The sequence below is a fragment of the Panthera tigris genome, chromosome D1, assembly GCF_018350195.1.
Source record: "Panthera tigris isolate Pti1 chromosome D1, P.tigris_Pti1_mat1.1, whole genome shotgun sequence".
In the NCBI taxonomy this organism is placed as follows: domain Eukaryota; kingdom Metazoa; phylum Chordata; class Mammalia; order Carnivora; family Felidae; genus Panthera; species Panthera tigris.
Window position 1 is genome coordinate 16,221,360 of NC_056669.1, and position 20,449 is coordinate 16,241,808.

General features: G+C 52.5%; 1 protein-coding gene across 1 annotated transcript; it reads right to left on the reverse strand.

The window, feature by feature from the left end:
- Positions 1-102: 102 nt before the first annotated feature.
- On the reverse strand, positions 103-19,825 carry TREH (trehalase). Its single transcript, XM_042958960.1, is given in 17 exon segments — positions 103-345; positions 593-628; positions 631-648; positions 892-1,004; positions 1,371-1,482; positions 1,751-1,968; positions 2,482-2,676; positions 2,743-2,783; positions 2,999-3,121; positions 3,230-3,346; positions 3,431-3,504; positions 3,507-3,525; positions 3,682-3,782; positions 5,305-5,392; positions 5,477-5,621; positions 5,741-5,841; positions 19,743-19,825. Coding segments are annotated over 17 exon segments (1,725 nt in total). The 3' UTR covers positions 103-204.
- Positions 19,826-20,449: the final 624 nt, after the last annotated feature.

Below are 20,449 nucleotides of genomic sequence, written 5' to 3' on the forward strand. Positions count from 1 at the left end.
TATGGGGCCAGGTGTTCCCCGCAAAATAGGATTTCCTCCTTACTGGGGTTCTAGGAGGGATAAGGGCACACAGCCCATGACTTCCACGTCCCTATCCTGACCACTCCAAGGACTGGCTCTGGGTGGGGTATGGGGTCTCTAGAAGTAAGAAAACATGAGGACTCACGCAGAGGTTTAATGAGGCAGATGGGGCAGGGAGGCCCATCACTGTGGCAGGAGGCTGAGCAGAAGGGCAGTTGTGAGGCACTGGGGCACCAGGAAAGCGGTCTGGGTCCCCGAGCTCAGTCGGTCGCCGTAGCAGTCCAGGAGCATCGGGACCACTCCACTGGTCCAGCCAAAGCCCTCCTGGAGAGAGGAATGGCTAGTGGGGCAGGATCTCTGGGGAAGGCCCTCAAGCCCTATTTTAGGGGGTGTGAGATCTCCACCCAGGGGCTCTAGAACTGCCTAACCCCAGGAGGACAAAGGAGCTCCAGGCAGGCTCCTCCCTGTGGACCCACATCCACAGGAGGAAACAGGCCCAGACAGCGGAGGTCATGGCCAGTCGCGGGGACAGCAGAGCCCTGTAGTTCCTATGGGATGTGGGCCCACTCACCTGAACTTCATACTCCCCTCCACCACCTGGCTGACCACACCGTTGCTGATGTCCTACTGGGAACAAAAGGACAGGCTCTAAGGTCAGGCACTACCCACCCCACCCCTGCGCCCCCTCACCTCAGCCCTCTAGGGAAAGCCAGAAACGGGAGCCCCTGTGGGAGAAGCTGCCCTGGCCTGCAGTGCCCAAGAATGGCCACTGGGTGTCACCACTGTCCCCGGGCTTTGCAAAGCCTGGCAATTCCCCCATCTCCTCGTGGGGAGGAGGCCCAGGAGGGTCAGGGCTCAGGAGCAGCTCACCTTCTCATACATGGCTGACTTTCTGGAGTAGACCTCAAAGTTGGTTCGGATCCAATTCTGAGCCAGCTGGAAAGCCACTTCCTGGGCCCGAGGGGAAGGACACTTGGCCAGACCTAGACCCCACCCCGCCCCAGGCGGGACCCTGAGCCACCTGAGTCCCCAACCCAGAGGGAGCATGGGCCTGAGCCTTACTCTCCTCAAGGAGGGAAAGAGGCCCGAGCCTCAAGACCTCCATCTTGAAACCACGTGAAAAGCCAACGTGCTCTTTCCCCAGGGCCTGGGTTTGGAGAGAGAAAGGAAGGCTGGTTCCCTGGACACGTGGGGGCAGACACAAATGTCTGCTGAGGGGGAAGCCATGAGAACAGAAGAGCCAGAGAAAGCCCTCACATCCTCTGTTCACACCTCCCCAGTACCAGGGGCTGACCCTCTAGATGCAAGGAGGGCAGGCCCTGGGATGTGCCCCACTGCTGCCTCCCTACCTCTGATGACCAGGTCCTGCAAGGGGGCCCAGGCATTGGGGAAGTCCCACTGCTGGCCTGTCTTCTGGAGAGAGGTCGGGATCCCGTACTGGTAGGTCAAGATCTGGCTGTCCTAGAAGGTTCCAGACATTTCTCGGACCGTGGGTGGGGACTGGATGAGGAGCCAAGGGGCCGGGCCCTCCTAAAGCCAGATGGTCCCCTTCCTGGACTTTCTCTTCTTGGCTCACTGCCGCCCCCTGGTGGCTCCAGCGGGACCTGCAGGCTCAGGCACAGGGGTGGAGCAGGAGGGAGTGGAGGTCACTAGCTCAGGGGCAGGGAGAGAGCAGGTGGTTCCGCCCCCAGTATACCAGCCCGCCCTGCTGCCCCTGCCCCTTCCTCACCTCCAGATATTTCAGAGCCTTGTCCATGACTCCCGGGTCAGAGAAACAGCCAGACTAGAGAGGACTAAGGTTGGATGGGTAAAACTCGAGGTTCTTCCTTCTGTTCTCAAGGTCATAGTCAAACCAGGCACCGTTCTCCTCATTCCACAGGATGGCTTTCATGGCAGCCAAGCGCTGTTCCCGCGTATTTCTGTATTTTGTGTCTTGGAGGTCGTTCCCTGGGGTGACACTGTCTTTAGACTGAGCAACCTGGGTCCCATACCTTCAAGAGATCTACTTTGGCCTCCTCCTGTTGTCCTTCCCAAGGGCTAGAAATCCTGAGCACCAAGGGGACATGCATACCTGGGGGCCACATTTCAGGCCTCTAGGACCTGGAATTTCCTGAGCAGACGGCCCTGTATAGCTCTCAGGACCTGCACTGGCCTGTTACCAGGTCTCTCCTAGGAGGGCACTGGCCGTGTGTATTCCCCTAGTTCTGGCAGGACAAAGGGAATGGAGGGAGTTTGAATGTGTGGACTGAGGTGCCCTCCCACAGAACCTATAACTCCCTCCTGGTGAGAAAGGGACCGTGAGTGGAGAGTGGGCTCCATTTGTACTCTTGCTCTAGCAGTACCAGGGGTGGGGTACAGACCCTTCACCCAGGGTCCTACTTCCAGCTCCATGGCCAAGGCTGAGGCAGGACCAAAGCCGGCCGAGCACCGTTCTCCCTCTCCTCCTGCTGGCGAGCTCACCCGGTCTGGAGTAGAAGTCGCTCATCAGCTCCTCTGCTTGGCACAGGAAGGCATTGAGATCAACAGGCACGAGTTTGCTGGTCCGGATGCTGCTCAGCAAGTTGGGGCTCCCGCCTTTGACGAGCCAACGTGAGGAGAAGTCCCAGCCAGACTCGGCCCCAGCCTTGAGCTCGGCCCACAGAGCTTCCCGGTCCCCTGTGATGATGAGGCAGCAGCAGACCGGGGACCGGGGCCTGACACACATCAGGGTCCCAGCCCCACCCAGATGCCTGACCTCCCCGTCTCTGCTGTAAGACTCGGGCCTGGAGGAGGAAAGCGAGCGTCCTGGCACCAGGAAGCTCTAAGCCCAAGCCGGAGGCTGCGCCATGTTGCCTCACCTGCCCTTGGCTTGTCTTTCAACAGCCCTGCATTGTCCTGGACTTTTAGCATCACCCATCGGAGGCGTGGGGCGAAGTCACTGGCCCTCACACCAGAGTGAACGATGAGAGACTGAGAGGCTAGCGGGGCAGCTCCTTACCTGGGTCCCCCATAAGGGACAGAATAGTGATTCAGGACGTAGTTCTTCCCCCCCGAGCTCACAGAGACGTTCCTGTGCTCAGTCCAGAAGTCCAATTCCAAAGCTAGGGTCCCGAGGTTGTCCCTGGGGCGGAGCCAGATACCGCCTTAGCCCAGGCACGCCCCCTCAGTCCCGCCCTGGGAGGTCTCAGGGACGGGGGCCTGCAGGGCAGCAGGGGGCCGGGGTGCCCACCTCAGGAAGGCGGTATCGTTGGTGTGAGCCACGTAGGAGTGCAACATGAGAGTCAGCAGGGGGGGCTGGCTCCGCTGCAGGGAGTACACGCGGGCCCCGTTGGGGACATGTCCACAGCTGCCGAGAAGGAGGCCTGCTGAGGGGCATCTGCCCAGCGGCCAAGGCCAAGGCCAATCCAGCGCCAAGCCCGTCCCCTCTTACAGTCGCACCAGGTCCAGGAAGTTCTGCAGCATGCCCTTCACGGTCTCGGGCATCTCAGAGAGGAGCAGCCCCCCCCCATCACCCAGTAGGAGTCCCTGGGGAAAGGGGCAGCTCAGGCACCCACCCTCCCGCCCCCCCCCCCGCCACCCCCTGCCCTGCACACCCAGGCCAGTCAGGATGCCCTACCCTGCTCAGGACAGCCTGCCGGCCCCGGGCTCCCCCACTCCCGCCCTAAAGCCCCAGCCGCTCACCAGTAGTAGAATTCGACAAAGCACCCACCAGGCACAACGAAGGGGTGTTCTGAGTAGAGCAGAGAGAACTGCTCGGGGTGGCTGAGGACCTCTGGCTTCACCTGCAGTCAGGAGAGAGGGCACAGGGAGCCCAGGACCCCCACGGTGTGGAGTCCAGAAGAGGCCGGGCGGGGGGGGGGGGGGCCCTGGCAGCTGCGGCTTTGGAGCCAGGGAGCCAGAGCACGAGTTCTGGCTCTGCTGCTGGTCAGCCGGGTACGGCTGAGGTCAAGGCCTGAGCTGCGGGAGCCTGGTCTGCTCGGCCCCACGTGGGGGCCTCTGGAGTCCTGGCTAACCCAGCCCGGCCCTGGCAGGTGCTTGCCAAACAACGGCCATTATCAGGACCGGCCAGGGGGACCACGTCCTCCACTCCCCTGGCCTCGTCTCTGGGGCCACCACCAAGCCAGGCCCAGAGACTCGGGGCCCGCATCCTCTGACCCAGGCGTGGAGTGTGAAACTGAATGAAAGGAAACCTCATTCACAACCTCCGGGAGGCTGGCAGGTGAAGCCCTCCTGCCCTAAGACTCTTTGTCAAGTGCAGATCCCAACTTGCAAGTGGATGCTGCCTTCCTTCCTCTCCCAGCTGAAGGGGTAGGTTTCTTCCTCCCCAGCAACAGCCCAGCCAATGAGAGGCCGTCACAACTCAGCCAATGAAAAGCCACCGTACTCAGAACGCCCCAGTTTACCGCAAAGGGCTTGTTCGCAGCAGCCTTCCCAATGCCCCCCTTCCTCCACAAAGCAGCGTTCCTGTTCTGCATGCTGCTGACTTGCCCACGGTTTTCCTGTGGTTTACTCAGCCTAGATGGCCGTTCTCTGCTATTCCTAAACGAACCCCTTTTTGCTGGTGAAGTAACTGGCAGTTTTATTTGTAAGGAGAAAGGAAACCCCAAACTGCTTTCCCAATGAGACAGACGTACATGAACGTGGCCTCGGGAGAGCAACTGTAGGACCAGAGTAGAGATGGCTGCCTCCTTCGGGTACTTTCTCTGTTCGTGGCCTCCTGGTTCTGTCCCAGTGAGTGTGGTTTCAGTGGGAGAGCGGTGGGCTGTCAGTTATTTTGAGGGGCGTCGTGGAACAGAGCTGGGTCTGCTCCTGTGGGGCTGGGTGGGGAAGGGCCCTGGAGCACCACTCTGTGCCAGCGGGTGCCAGGGCCCCGGGGGCCGGCTGCGAGGACAGATGCTGTGCAGCCTCGGGCAAACCTCTGCCCTCTCTGAGCCTCAAAGGAGAGAAAGTACATAACAGACAGTGCTGACCACAGGCCACAATCAGCAGTGGCAAATAGTCCTGAGCCGAGACCTGGCCCGAGGAGATCAGGGAAGGGAGAGCCCAGTTGGGCAGCCTGGAGGTGACAGGACAGGCTGAATTTGCCTGGGGGGAGGATGGTGAGGAGGTGAGAAGTTTGAAGTAGATGTTCCCTTCTACCCCTCCAGAAATTCCTTCTAGAGAACTCTTTTCAAGGACCCAGTGGATAGGGTACAGACTTTTAGGAAACGTCTCCCTCTCTGTGCTCTACAGGCAAGGTGGGCCCCAAGCCGGCGAAACTGTCCCCCAGCTCGGCCCCCCTGCCAACACCCAGGGCAGTCACACCTTCTTTCCCAGTTTCTTCCAGAGCTGGTGCAGCTGCTCCCCCCAGATCCGTGGCTTGGGGTCCGAGATCTTCCCCAGGAACCGGGGGCTGGAAGAACACCAACCGAACCCCAGGGCTCAGGGAGACAGCCCTCCCCGAAGGGCCCTCTCTCGTTTTCTGTCCAGGCTGTACCTGTCCTTCCAGTCCTCGGGGGTCCAGGGCTGCAGCTCCTGCCCCGCGGCCTGGAAGTGTTCCTGGATGAAGGCGCGAAGCAGTGGCGTGGGAATGCTGTGGTTGTGGCGGGCGGCCAGCTCCCGGAAGTGCTGCAGAACTCGGTCTGGGGTGCGGGTGGCCAGGAGGGATCAGCTGGCGCCCAGGAGCCCCTCCCTGCCCGGCCCTGCGTCCCACTATCGTTCGTACAGAAGGTTCAGAAGGTGGGGCCCCCAGTTGCCTTACCTGGAGTCGAGGACAGTGGCATGTCCACAAACTGCTTGTCGTCCTGGAAGAGCTTCGCCATCTGAACCTGGTGCAGGAGCTCCCCGTAGCAGTAAATCCGGCTGCCGAGAGTGTTGGGGAGGGGAGCAGGTCAGGCCACCCCCGGGAGGGGAGAGAAAAGGCTGGAATGTGGGCATGTTCCCTGGACCGGACCAGGGCTGTGTGTGTAGGCACCTATGCACGTGTGTGTGCATGTGTGGTAGGCGTGTGCGGGTGGTGGTGACAAACCAGGCTGAGACAATGAGGACACTCTGCAGTACAGGATGTAAACAGGTACCCAAGCCCACACCGGGTGGTCATTTGGAACAGTGCGGAATACCCAGCGGGAACAAGGAGACTACCACTGTCATCAGTGACTCGACAGAATGGGCTGGATGGATTCTCTGTACAGCGGGGCCTGTGTGAAAGGGATCAAAAGGGCTTAAGGCCAAATCCCGTAAGTTACACCCAGTGGCAATTGCTGAGACCTTGGACCAGAAAACCTGCAGGTGTGGGGCAGGATGTATGCCCCTTGGAAGACAACTACGGGCCTGCTGTTGGGTGTTTGTGGAAACCAGCTCTCTGAATGAAGGATGGAAGTCATTCCTAAGGCCTGAACTAGCCCTAATGTCCTGTCAGAGAAACACTCTGAGAAAGAAGGCAGTGCCCGTGGGTGCCCTGGTGGCTCATGATTTTTTTTGAAGTTTATTTTGAGAGACAGAGTGAGATCACGACCTGACCCAACATGAGGAGTCGGACGCTTAACCGATGAGCCACCCAGGCACCCTGTGACTTCACGATTTGTGAGTTCGAGCCCCACATGGGCTCTGTGTTGATAGCATAGAGTCTGCTTGGGATTCAATCTCTGGCTCTCTCTCTCTGCCCCTTCCTGGCTTACTCTCTCTCTAAATAAATAAGTATTAAAAAAAAAGTGGCAGTGCCCCCAAAGGGCTCCTCAATACAGTGGAAACGTTTTATGCAGGGATGTGCTACGTGGGGCTTCGTGGGCAAGTCACCTCCTTTCCCGCAGGACCATGGGAAGCACTGAGGAGCCATGGGGAGGTGCCCTGTGGACAGCTCTCTGTGACCAACAAAGAGCTGCTTGGTTACCGATGGCAGCTCCAAGGCAGACAGACAGTATCTTGTTTGGAAGGCCAATGCACTCCGACCAAATGATGGAAATCTTTAAAGCATGAAAGAACGAATCAGCTCAGTGGGCTGAACTGCATGCTGTTTCCCTTGCAGTGATGGAAGAGGTGAGTGCAAAAAGTCCCTAGGTTGGGGTTTTTACTGACTCACAGGCAGGGAAAAACTGGACTCGTCAAGGGGATGCCCGTATGGGGCATAACCCTCGGGAAATCACTCTGGAAATTCAAGGGGCATGATAAAGTAGGCTTTACATACCTGATTATAGAGGAATATGCTTAAAATACTACATTGGAACAGAAGATACTGTGCCAATTTGGTCGGCCCACAGTCCCAACAATGGACCGAGAGATCACGTCAAACGGACACATAACGTGGCTTATCACCTTCGGAGTGCTGGCTCCATACAGAATCGGAACAGGCAAATGAAACTTTTCTTGTTTAAAATGGGAAGGGGTTCCTGGGTTGCTCAGTCGGTTGGGCGACTGACTTCACTCAGGTCATGATCTCACAGATTTTGAGTTCAAGCCCCATGTCGGGCTCTGTGCTGATAGCTCAGATCCTGGAGCCTGCTTCGGATTCTGTGTCTCCCTCTCTCTCTGCCCCTCTCCCACTCACGTTGTCTCTCTCCTTCAAAAATAAACATTAAAAAATTAAAAAAATAATAATAAAACAGGGAGAAATCGGGGCACCTGGGTGGCTCAGTTGGATAAGCATCTGACTTTAGCTCAGGTCATGACTCACAGTTTATGAGTTTGAGCCCCGCATCGGGCTCTGTGCTGACAGCTCAGAGCCTGGAGCCTTCTTCGGTTTCTGTGTCTCCCTTTCCCTCTCATACTGTCTCTCTCAAAAATAAATAAAACATTAAAAATTAAAATGGAGAGAAATAAAAGCATGAGGGGCTGGCTTACATAGCTTCACAAGTGTGTGCTCACACTCAGCATGGGATGAGGGCCAGAGGAGGGTCCCCACTGGATATATTCCTCTGGTTTTCTGGGGGATGGGTGGATAGGTTGCTGGTGGGACTATACAATTCTTTCCCACACCATCTCCACTTACCTTTTGCCTACACAGTGGACCAGACTGCCATGTGGTGCCAGAAGCATGAATGATCCCTGAGCAAGAAACTGTAGCTATCTTTTCAAATCTTTTTTAAAAAATGTTTATTTCTTTATTTTGAGCAGGGGGGAGAGGGACAGAGAGTGAGGGAGACAGAGAATCCCAAGCCCGAGTTGTCAGCACAGAGCCTGACGCAGGGCTTGAACTCACGATTCGTGATATCACGACCTGAGCTGAAATCAAGAGTTGGACGCTTAACCAACTGAGCCACCCAGGTGTCCATCTTTTCAAATATTTATGTCAGAATTCCCAAGGGCCTGGTGGGGCGACTTGTGCCATAGCTCATCTGGCTAACTGGGGGCTAACAATGAATGCAGCTATACTCTCTAGTGGTGGGAATAGCCACGCATTCTGGGCCTTGTAACTCTATCCTGAACAGATGAGAGGAAACTAGGGAAGGCACTAGCAAGACTGGTATTGCTGTTGGCAATCTGGATAAGTACACTGGCCAAACCTAATGTCTCTTCAAAGGTTGAAAAGTTTAGTGAAAATCAATGACAAATGGAAAGAAGGTAAATGACAGCCAGGGACTTAACACAGATACAAACAAGATGTCTGAACCAGAATTTAGAATCACAATAATAAGAGTACTAGCTGGGGTTGAAAAAAAGCATAGACTCCCTTTCTGTAGAGATAAAATAAGTAAAATCTAGTCAGGATGAAATGAAAAATGCTATAACTGAGATGTAATCTCAAATGGATGCCAGGGTGGCAAGGATGGATGAAGCAGGGCAGCAAATCAGTGACATAGAGGACAAACTTCTGGAGAACAATGAAGCAGAAAAAGAAAGAGGGAAACTAAGGCAAAAGAGTACGATATAAGACTTAGAGAACTCAGTGACTCATTAAAAAGGGATAACATCCGAATCACAGGAGTCCCAGATGATGAGAGAGAAAAAGGGGCAGAAAGTTTATGTGAGCAAATCATAGTGGAGAACTTTCCTAACCTGGGGAAAGACACAGACATCAACATCCAGGAAGCACAGAGAACTCCCATTAGATTCAACAAAAATCAACGCATCAACAAGGCATATCATAGTCAAATTCACAAAATACGCAGGCAAGAAAAGAATCATGAAAGCAGCAAGGGAAGAAGAGTCCTTAACCTACAAGGGAAGACAGATCACGTTTGCAGCAGACCTATGCACAGAAACTTGGCAGGCCAGAAAGGAGAGGCAGGATATATTCAACGTGCTGAATCAGAAAAACATGCAACCAAGAATTCTTTATCCAGCAAGGGTGTCATTCAACATAGAAGGAGAGATAAAAAGTTTCCCCAGACAAAAACTAAAGGAGTTCATGACCACTAAACCAGCCCTGCACGAAACTTTAAGGGGGACTCTCTGAGGGGAGCAAAGACAAAAAAAAAAAAAAAAAGACCAAAAGCAACAAAGACTAGAAAGGACCAGAGAAGATCCACCAGAATCTCCAACTCTACAGGCAACATGATGGCAATAAATTCATATATTTCAGTACTCATTCTAAATGTCAATGGACTAAACACTTCAATCAAAAGGGTAACAGAATGGATAAGAAGACAACTGGAAAGAAGGAGACATGGCAGATGAGGGCAGAGAGGCGAGTAAATGGATATTCAATGAAAATGGGAAATCTAGCATGACATTAGTGCCTGGAGAGAGCAAGAGGTTAACACTGTCCTTAGCACAGTTGTATCAGATGCCTGGGAGGGTGAGGCCATGAGTCTGCCATGACCACTCTGCCTTTGGAACCCGACGAAGTTGAATGGAAGCCTGCAGACATGACTGGAATCTCTCTGGGAGGCATTCTGGTTTTAGGACACGATAATGAGCTGGGCTGCTGATGACTGAAGGGAACTCTAGTGACGTGCTAACATCTTCTGACTTCAAGTTTTTAGATTACACTTACTACGAAGGATATCAGTTGGGGAGGAATTTCCCAGAACAGCTCCCCACTGGGCCTTTGGACTGTGTGGTTTACAACTCTTGGCAGATTAATTGCTGTGTAACATAAACCTTGATAATCAAATACTTGGAAAGGCCCCTGATGTCAACGGACAAAACAGAGTAGCACGTGCAGTGTGCTATAAGCACAAATGCAGATCACCCTTGTTTTTGTGAACAGAAAGCTATTAAACAGGAGAGAATAAATGGGTTTCTTGTGGGATTAAAGCAGTAGGCATCATACAGTGTGTCTAAATTCCCCTGGGGAATAGCCCCATCAGGGATGAGAAAGGCTATGGGAGGCCTTATGGCATACTCAAAATAAATTGCATCTAGGCGTGACTACCACTTATCTAACCCACCTTATCTGAGCTGCACTCAGGCTTTTAGTATCTAATGGCAACAACATGCACGGTAGATTAAACAACTTTGGACCATGAGGCATAAAAGAGCGTTGGGGGATATAGGTCCCCCACTGTTGAACAAACTGAATTTGCTTTTAATGAGGAGAGGCAGAGGAAAAATACTTATTAACTAGAATAAGCAGATGAGAAGGAGTTCTCTCTTCCAGGAGGGAAGCGAAGGATGGGAGTCAGACCAGGTAGATGATGAGGCTTTAGTGAAATGGGTCAGGGCAAGGCAACACATAATGCTGGATGATGCCAGGATCCAGCACTGGGAAAGGGCCTGTACCCTCACCCAACAGGGCCTCTGGACTATTTTAATGCTGATGGGACCCAATGTACACATGCATCAGTGGCCTTCCATTGTATCTACTGAGGCTCAAGGGCCACGTCTCTGGGAATTTAGAGGCCTGACAACCTCGTTCTCTGGACACTCGATGCACTATGACTGCCCTTGCTCCAAGAATAGATCAGAAGAAGACATACCCTGTAGTACAATCATCAGGGATAGGAACTATTCTGAATACCACCCAGGTCCTCCCATAGGAAGGAGACGGGTCCTGTCCTGAGATGCCTATGAACAGAGACAGGGTGACTGGCTTTGCCTCCAATGGACTTGGAACCCAGAAATAACACATAATAATTTGTTATAATAAATAATAAAATCATGGCTATTTGTAATGATGCCTGTCCATAATAATATCTGCTATAAGGGCAAGGTTTGAGTCCAACGAGAAGGAACAGAGAATACCTCTGTAATTCTTCCAGATTTGTTCTGTAATGAAACCAAATTGTACTGTGACCATACCAGGATATGGTATAATACTGGTATTATCGGTAGGATTCAACCACCTTATGTAAATTAGCCACATAATCACACTGATACTGATGACTGAGTATGTTGGGACATTGAGTTAAAACCTTCTCAGAATGGGAGACCAGTGGGAAATGCCTGGCCTGAGGAAGAACTGGATTGAGCTAATTTCTATGCTAAGTAGTTCTGCACAAGTTTACCTAAGATACAAATAGTGGCAGATCAAGGAAGGAAATGAGCAATCAAATCAGTACAAATATACGAAAACGTACGTAAAGGCGTTATAGGCTGGTTGTTAAAATAGTTGTTTCTTTCAGTCTGTCCCTAGTCTGCACTGACTCCTCCAAAGGTTAGGCACACTCATGCCAATATACTGCTATACCTGTTACATAATTGCTATACTAAATGCAGATGCTTGAGGATGCCTGGGTGGCTCAGTCGGTTCAGTGTCCAACTTTGGCTTAGGTCATGACCTTGTGGCTCACGGGTCAAGCCCCACATTGGGCTCTGTGCTGACAGCTCAGAGCCTGGAGCCTGCTTTGGATTCTGTCTCCCTCTCCTCCTGCCCCTCCTCACTCATGCTGTCTCAAAAATAATAAACATTAAAAAATATAAAAAAATAAATGCAGATGCTCAAATATGACAATTATGCTATAAGAAAGCCCAGGCCGAGGGGCAGAGGGGTGGTGGACAGATTTAACTTCTGATGCTGACCATCTCGAGTTAGTGCAGACTCTGGATGCTTAAGAGCAGAGTCTCTAATAAAACTGTCCTCGCTCAGTTCACTTTCACAAGACATATAGGGAGGGTCCTCAACATGGAGCTTCTGTGTCCTCTCTCCGTGGAATCAGGATTGATCACCCTCCTGGCGCTTCAGTGTGTTCACCAAATAGGAAACTCCATTGAGCCTTGGTGTCCAGAGTTTTTATTAGGTTTCCATCACATGGGCATGATTGATTGAATCACTGGCCACGCGATTGAACTCAATCCCCGGCCACCCTCTCCTCCCCAGAGGTTGGGCTGATATCACATGACCCAAAGTTCCAACCCTCTAATCATACGGTCAGTCTTTCTGGCACAGTCTGCCCCCATCCTGAGACATCTCATTAGTGTGACCATCTAAGGGCTCACCATGAGTCACCTCATTAATGTAAACTATCAGAGCCCACCCGAATGCCCAAGACTCTCCCATCACTTGGGAAATTCCAAGAGCTCAGAGGTTACATTGCAGGAAAATGGGTCGAAGGACTGCCACGTTCTTTCTTATACAGCAGACTACCCTCTGATCTTTGGCAAAGGGTCCGTTTTAGCAAAATATTCCTACCTGTTTGAGCATCTACATTTGGTGTAGCATTTATGTAATAAAGCAATAGTATCAGCACGAATATACCTAACATTTAGAGCGAGGGTAGGGATAGGAGGCTTTTAACTCAACTTCCCAATACATTCGACCATCAAGATTAATATTATAATCTAACCAACAACGTTAGTGTTTCACCATATCGTACTATGGTAGATATAAGCTGAAAAGAAGGTCGAAGATGTTGGCATACTATTATAGTCTCATATAGTCATGAATAATTAGTCTACTCCATCATCATATCTTATGGCCAAAATGTTTCCTGGCGAGGCCACTCAGGTTTGCAGGCTTCCGTTTGATCTTGTCAGGTTCCAGGGCAGGAGTGATTTCAGCAATATGTACATTCACCCTTTTTAAAAAAAATTTTTTAATTTTTAAAATGTTTATTTTTGAGAGACAGAGACAGAGACAGAGCGTGAGCAGGGGAGGGGCAGAGAGAGAGGGAGACAGAATCCGAAGCAGGCTCCAGGCTCCGAGCTGTCAGCACAGAGCCCGGTGTGGGGCTCAAACCCACCACGAACTGCGAGATCATGACCTGAGCCAAAGTCAGATGCCCGACCGACTGAGCCACCCAGGTGCCCCACGTTCACCCTTTTGAACTGAGAACAGCATCGCTTCTTGCTCTGAGCCTCTTTTAAAGTGTTAACGTAGGGGCGCCTGGGTGGCTCAGTCAGTTCAGTGCCCAACTTGATTTTGGCTTTGGCTCAGGTCATGATCCCGCGGTTCGTGAGTTCGAGTCCTGCACCGCGTTCTGTGCCGGCAGCGCAGAGCCTGCTTGGGATTCTGTCTCTCCCTCTCTCTCCCACCACCCCCACCCCCCACCCCGCCGAAAAGGGCTTTCTCTCTCTCAAAATAAATACACTTAAAAAAATTAAAGTGTTCATGTAATAGTGGATTTCCTTCATTGCATTATTATCAATCCACTCACTCATTTCTTTACCTGCGGCTACTGTTTCTCCTTCTCTCCATTTCTATCCAAACTTTTCAACCTTTGGAAAGGACACTACGTTCAGCTGCGGTGCTGGGCCAGGTTGCAGAGCAACGTTAGTGCAGCAAGTGCCTCCCCGCAGTCCTCTCCCACGCACAGGTGCCACACAGGTGCGCTTTGGCTGGACCATTCCTACCCTGTTCCCGAATACAGTCAGAGACGACCCCCATTTAGCCAGATGGGAAGGCACAACACCCCCCCCCCCATCAGGCCCTTAGAAATTAGGACATAACAGTCGAAGGGTATAGTTACATTTTCTTGCTTAGGAATCATCCCTACTTCGGACGTGTGGAGCTGCTGCCTTGGTCCTGGGATCTCTGCATCGGGTGGAGAAAAGAAGGATGAAGAAATGTGGGGAAGAAAGAAAAAAGCGTCGTCATACCATCGTCTCCCTCCTGTGGAAGAATCGCATGGGCATACCAGCCTCCTCTGCACCCCTCTTCCCTAGAGTCCCCCGAAAAGCAGAGCAGTCCGGCTGGTAGCCACCCTCCCGGGACCCCCTCACGGTGAGTGTTGAGCACACACTGGTGAAGCCGCGTCGGCCGGCCCTTCCTGTCTGTGTCTCCCCGTTTCCGACAACCAACGTTGTAACCGTCCATCCCAGCTCTCTATCAGACCCTCACTCGGAGGATGAAAGTGTGTTCCCTGTCCGAAAAAATGTAACTCCGTGGTCCAAACTGCTGCATTCTCTTCTGTTCTGGTCCTTTTACAGTATTTTGAGCATTTACAGCTACACCCAGTTCAGGGTCACTGTCTGATCGTGCCGGGTCTGCCAGCATCAGTCTCACTGGCCGGCTCCATGTGTGTCCTTCCCTCCGGGGAATCTGCCCCGCAGCCACGTGGAGCCCGTCTCTCTGGTTGACAGAACAGCTCTTATCGGCATCTTGTGCCTCAGGGGGTGCGAGTGCAAGGTGTCTAGATTTGGGCCACCTCTGCATTGCTGCAAACGCCCGACGTCCCATCGGTTCGTGAACCCAAATGGCCACCTCATGGGAACGCACTGGGACACCTGCTTGCTGGCTCTAGTCACTTTCCAGTCTAGGAAGGGAGGTTTTTTTTTTTTTTTCCTTGACGTTTTTATTCATTTTTGAAAGACAGAGAGAGACAGAGCACGAGCAGGAGAGGGGCAGAGAGAGAGGGAGGCACGGAATCCGAAGCAGGCTCCAGGCTCCGAGCTGTCAGCACAGAGCCCGATGAGGGGCTCAAACTCGCAAGCCGTGAGATCATGGCCTGAGCTGAAGTCGAACCCTTAACCGACTGAGCCACCCAGGAGCCCCATAGGAAGGGGGTTTTCTGATGGGCATCGGCGGTTCTACCTCCGGGAACCCCGCAAATTCCCATAGTGACTTCCGTAGGACCGTGCCACACAGGGCACTGTTTCTACAGACCACGTTCCCATTGCCCTTCTGCCTGACCGTGCGGCCAGGACGGGGGTCACTGACTAAGCACAGGTAAAGGCCCAAACACAGTGGCAAACAGCATGCAGTTCAGCCCACCAAGCTGATCTGGTTTTGTCGTCTCTGGTCAGAACGGCAGCCTTTCACTGCGGTTTGTTCACCTCGGAACGACCGTCCATGAACCAAGCAGCTCTCTGTTGGTCAATCAAGAGCTGTTTATAGGGCACTTTCCCAGTGGCAATAGTATCCAGAGCCCCTCGGGGCACCTGGGTGGCAGGCGGTTAAGCATCCAACTCTTGATTTCGGCTCACGTCATGATCTCATGGTCTGTAAGATCGAGAGCCTCGCATCAGGCTCTGCATTGACAGCGTGGAGCCTGCTTGGGATTCTCTCTCTCTCTCTCTCTCTCTCTCTCTCTCTCTGCCCCTCCCCCACTCGCATGCACACATGCTTTCTCTCAAAATAAATAAATAAACTTAAAAAAAAAATCCAGAGCTCCTCAGGTGGTTCCAGAGTCAGTTCTGGGAGAAGGGGATCGATCTGCTCTCGAGCACATGGAGTTAACCTCACATTCCCCTAGCAGCACGCTCCTGCATGAACCACTTCCATTGCGTTACGGAACCCTGCTGGGCACCGCCCTCCCTCTTACGTCATGTTTCCAACACCACCCAAGATGTTACGGGCAGGTCAGGTTTTAAGATTATCTTCCGTCCTTTAAGAGAGGAGGTCTGAATTAACGTCTGATAGCAAGTTGGTGATTGCCTCTCAAATGGACATTCTCTAGCCCAAAGTCTGGCCGGCTGGGAGGGGCCCCAAGACTTCCACTATAACGGCAGCCTATGCTCCATAGAAGGATGTGATCTGTGTGACCTCAGGCAGTCATCCCGGCGCCCATTGAGAATGTCCAATGAAGACAGCAAGCGGGAGCACGATGGCAGATGTATATGCCTTTTGCTTTATAATCCTAGAGAGTGGAAACACTCCCCACTCAGACACAACATCCACCCCTGTAACACATTCAGGCAAAACAGATGCAACCACTTCGCATGAAAACTATTCAAACACACCAACGGCACTTTCCCCATAGTCCCTTCCACCCTTGTGTTCCTAACCGTGGCTTTGCCAACAGGTTTTCATTTTACGATACTGCTCGGGGTAAGTGTTCCCCGGCCAGATGTGGAAGCCATTGCGAGACAACATTCAGGGGAAGGAGAAACAACCCCTCAACGTAAAGTCTGTCTGAACATTGCACTTTCCATCCAAGCATTCACCTTGATCGCCAAGGCTTGCATTTTCACGTCCTCTGAATAGCACTCACCAGTGTTCCTGCTACCGCGGCGCATGGGACCCCACGTCACAGACTCCAGGACCTTCCATACCCTCTGACATTTTGCCCACTCCCAGGCAGGGGACAGAGCTAAGGGACCCTGACCCCATCACCAATCTTTATCTTAACTTGTGTGGCCACTGCCTCAGTGGATTGGAGGTCAGCTTTCTCATTACCTGCTTTGCCTTGCAGTTTTCTGAATTCCTCCAGAGTAGGGTAAATGGAGATGGGTTTAGGTCCCTCGCATCTTGGGTGGGAGGGGGGGGGTGCAGCGGGTCCAATCGGTCCACTCAATTTCTAAGTGCTGCATTAACAACTTTCTTTGGACTGTAGCCACAGCTGCTTTATTCACCCCATCTTTTTTAAAGTTTATTTATTTGAGAGAGAGGGAGAGAGGGAGGGAGAGGGAGAGAGAGAGAGAGAGAGGGAGGAAGGGAGGAAGGAAGAGGGGCAAAGGGAGAGAGAGAATCCCAGGCAGGCTCCACACTGTCAGCACAGAGCCCGATGCGGGGCTCGATCCCACGAACCACGTGATAAAAACCTGAGCCAAAACCAAGAGTTAGATGCTTAACTGACTGAGCAGCCCAGGTGTCCCACGCCCCACTTCTTAATAACTGTTTAAAGACTCTGCCCTGCTGGGATGGGTCCACTGGCTCTCTCCCCTCTATCTATCCTACTCTCTTGGGAATCAGTCTAACCTTCTTCATTCTTTGTCATTTTAGAATTATTTTTTTCCCCTTTGGAAATGACTCTGAGTCCAGGGCCACCCCTAGGCCAGCCAGAATCAGGATCTTCCCCAACACATTCCTTAGGCGGGGGCCCTGAGACGAGAGAGGCTATGGTTTGGACTGGCCAGAAGCAAAGCCTGGCCCATCTCTCACTCTCATGTTTGCCATTAGAGGATAATAATAACAAAAGGATCGCATTTTTCCCCCCTATTTTTCTGCATTTCCTTAGGCATCCAGTGAGACAACACCCTGGGCCCTGGACCCATCATTTCTAAATTCCACTGACAACTTTCACCTCCAGGAACTGATCCCAATACAGCTGCTGTTCCAAACCACGGGTGACCTGGCAGCCACCCAGGAATCAAAGGGTCCTCATCCCCTGTCCTTTCGTCTTGCTTTTCCCGAGCCACCTGTTCCAGTGAACTGAGGTCATTCTAGTAAATGACACGTTTTGTCACATTGACGACAGTATTGCAATCTAATCTCAGTACTAACCAACTAGCTCAGGCCATGGGCACAGTCCCCAACAAGACTGCCCTCAGCTGGGGCTCCAAGTTCAGGGCTTCCCAGGCTTCCACTACTTCTGACCAACTGGCTACAAATTTGGAGGTTCCCCAAACCCATCAGGTTCAATAATGTGCTAGAATGACTCACAGAGCCCAGGAAAGCACTATCCTTATTATTACAGTTTTATTCTAAAGATACAAATCAGGATCAGCCAAATAAAGACACACAGAGAAAGAGGTCCGGGATTGTCCTGAATGCAGACCTTCCCTGTCTTCACCTCAAAGAATCCAGACATACCACCCTCCTGGCACATCAAAGTGTTCACCCAACAGGACACTCCCCCGAGCTTTGGTGTCTAGAGTTTTTATTGGCGTGTCTCATACACACCATTGGTTCAATCACTGGTCATGTGACTGAACTCAATCTTCAGCCCCCTCTGCCCTCAGAGGTCAGGAGGTCAAGTTGATATCCTGTGACCCACAGCCCCAATCCTCCAATCACATGGCCCATCTCTCTGGCATGGCCTGAGACATCTCATCAGCATGACCACCCAGGGGCTCACCACGAGTTACCCCATTAATGTAAACTATCAGCACCCACCACGAATACCAAAGACTCTCCTATCCCTTGGGAAATCCCAAGAGCTTAGAGGTTATATCCCAGGACCCCAAGACAAAGACTAAATACATTATTCATTGTAGAACAAGTAGCTTGTGCAGCAAAAAGTTGACTTAATGGGTTTGCTGTGTTCCCACCCTACACATTTCAAAGACAGCACAGCGTGTGCCCAGCTCCTGAGAAATAAGCCATAACCTACTGGATTTCTGTCTGATAAATCTTTACGTGGGACCTTGGGCCACACCAGATATTTTATACTAATAATGTGATTTATGGTGGGGACTGAGAGCCACCCAGTATCCCTCTGACTTAGAGGCCTGGAGACTGAGTAATTAAGGTCAGGCATACAGACACTCCAAGCCTCTATAACTGAACCCCAGTGAAAGCCCTGAACACAAGACCCAGGGGAGCTTCCTGGTTGGCCATACTTCACGCAGGTTGTCACACGTGCTGCTGGAAAAAGTAAATGCTGTTCATACAAGTCCACCGGCAGAGGACAACTGGATCTCATGTCTCTTCTCTCCGGGACTCTGCCCTATGTGCCTGTTGCCTTTCCCAATTTTAATCCGCATCCTTTCACTGGAATAGACTGTAACCACAGATGTAACTGTGTGGTGAGTACTAGCAAATCGCCGAAGCTGTGGGTGGTCTTACTGACCCCTGACACAGTCTTCTTTCCATACTTTTGGCAACCAGCCTCGCACTTGACAAAACTCTTGATCACACAGCCTCTCTGAAATCCTTATTACAATTGCTCAGGACAAAAATCTCTGCATCATCCCAGGTAACCCCCTTCCCTTTATACTCCGCGATCATCCGGCTCCACCTTCAAAATACATCCCAGAGTGAACCACTTCTCACCTTTCTGGTCCTACCACTGGTGCCCAAGCCCTGGTCCTCCTCTGTTCCCACCCCTGACCCAGCCTTCTTCCTGACCCTTGAACAACGACCTCAGAGCCTTCGCACTGCCGTTTCTGGGCCTGGACGGTCTTCCAGATCTGCACAGAGACGGTTCCATCTACGATTCTGTTCAAACCTCTCCTCCTCACAGATGCCTTCTCCCTGCATCCCTCTGCACCGCTGTGCCCTCCGCTGGCCCCGAGCAGCCCCCTCACTTCATTTTACTTTTAGTTGTGCTTCGATCGGCACTCTCCCTGCTAATTACGTAAGGTCCAGGAAGATGGGGATCTCGATTCTCTCGTTTGCTGCCACAGCCTGAGACATCATGAGAGCGCAAGAGAGCCATTGAAACGAGAAAAGGATGATGCCCTGTGAGTCTAGGAGGCAGGACAGGGCCACTTAGGTCTCTTATTTGGGAAATGGGAGCTATGGCTCTACAAAGAGCTCTGACCTGCTCTAGGTCACAGAGGCCAAACTTAGGAGCACTTTTCAGGTCCTTACACTGCTGCTCACCTCCAGGCTAGGGAAGCTGGGCAGAGAGTTTCCCAGAACAACCCTGAGAAGAGCATGGTTTGGTTGAGGGGAGGGAGGACACTGGCCAGCAGGTGCCTGGGTCAGGAGGCAGCACCCTCTTCCCCCAGCCTGCTACACAAGGAAAGCTGACATCCTTCCCTCCCCTTCCCTCAGAAGGACTGACCCTCAGCGCCTGAGATCCCACCCCAACCTCCTTCCCCAGCTGCTTCCCCACTCCTACCTGTCACAGGGCGGGGGCAGGGCACCCTGGGACCCCAGCCCCAGCAGAAGCAGCTGGCACAGCGTGAAGGCCCTCCCAGGCATGGTGGCTGTGGCCTCAGCCAAGGAGTAAGCCCAGGTACCTCTTGCTTGCAGGGGCGCAGGCTGATCACCTGCCTACGCGGGCTGCCAAAGTCCACAACTGAGGCGTGGCCACCCTGGGCACTGTATGTCAGGTCTGCGCGGCCTTGCTGTCCCGGCTCAGCTTGCAGAAGCCGACCCCTGCTCCCCACTGTGCACTTTTTCTCTTCGTTTCTTAGTCTCATCGGGTGCCACCTGCTCAAGCCCTTCCCTCATGTGGTGGGGTGGTGGTGGGTGACTGGGGTGCCCCGGTGTCTGGGGCACAAGTTGGTCCCACATCTGTGACCCAGATGCCAATCGCTCTGGTGGCTCCAAGATCACCACGGCAGAGAGTTACCTTTTCCTTTAACATCTCAAACAGAATGGCTCAAGGTTCCGTCCCACGTGTGGATCGATGGCTTGGGCCTGAAATGACGTTGGGGTGAGGGTGGGGTGGGAAGGGCGCATGGGAAGATATACTCTGGAAACCTGTCACCATTTGAGATTAGTGACTGCGTGACCCTCCCTTTAGGACTCAGCCTCACTGTCCAGGTCGTCAGTTGTGGTGCCTGAGAACAGTATCCGTCACACGACAAAATGGCCCTGTCC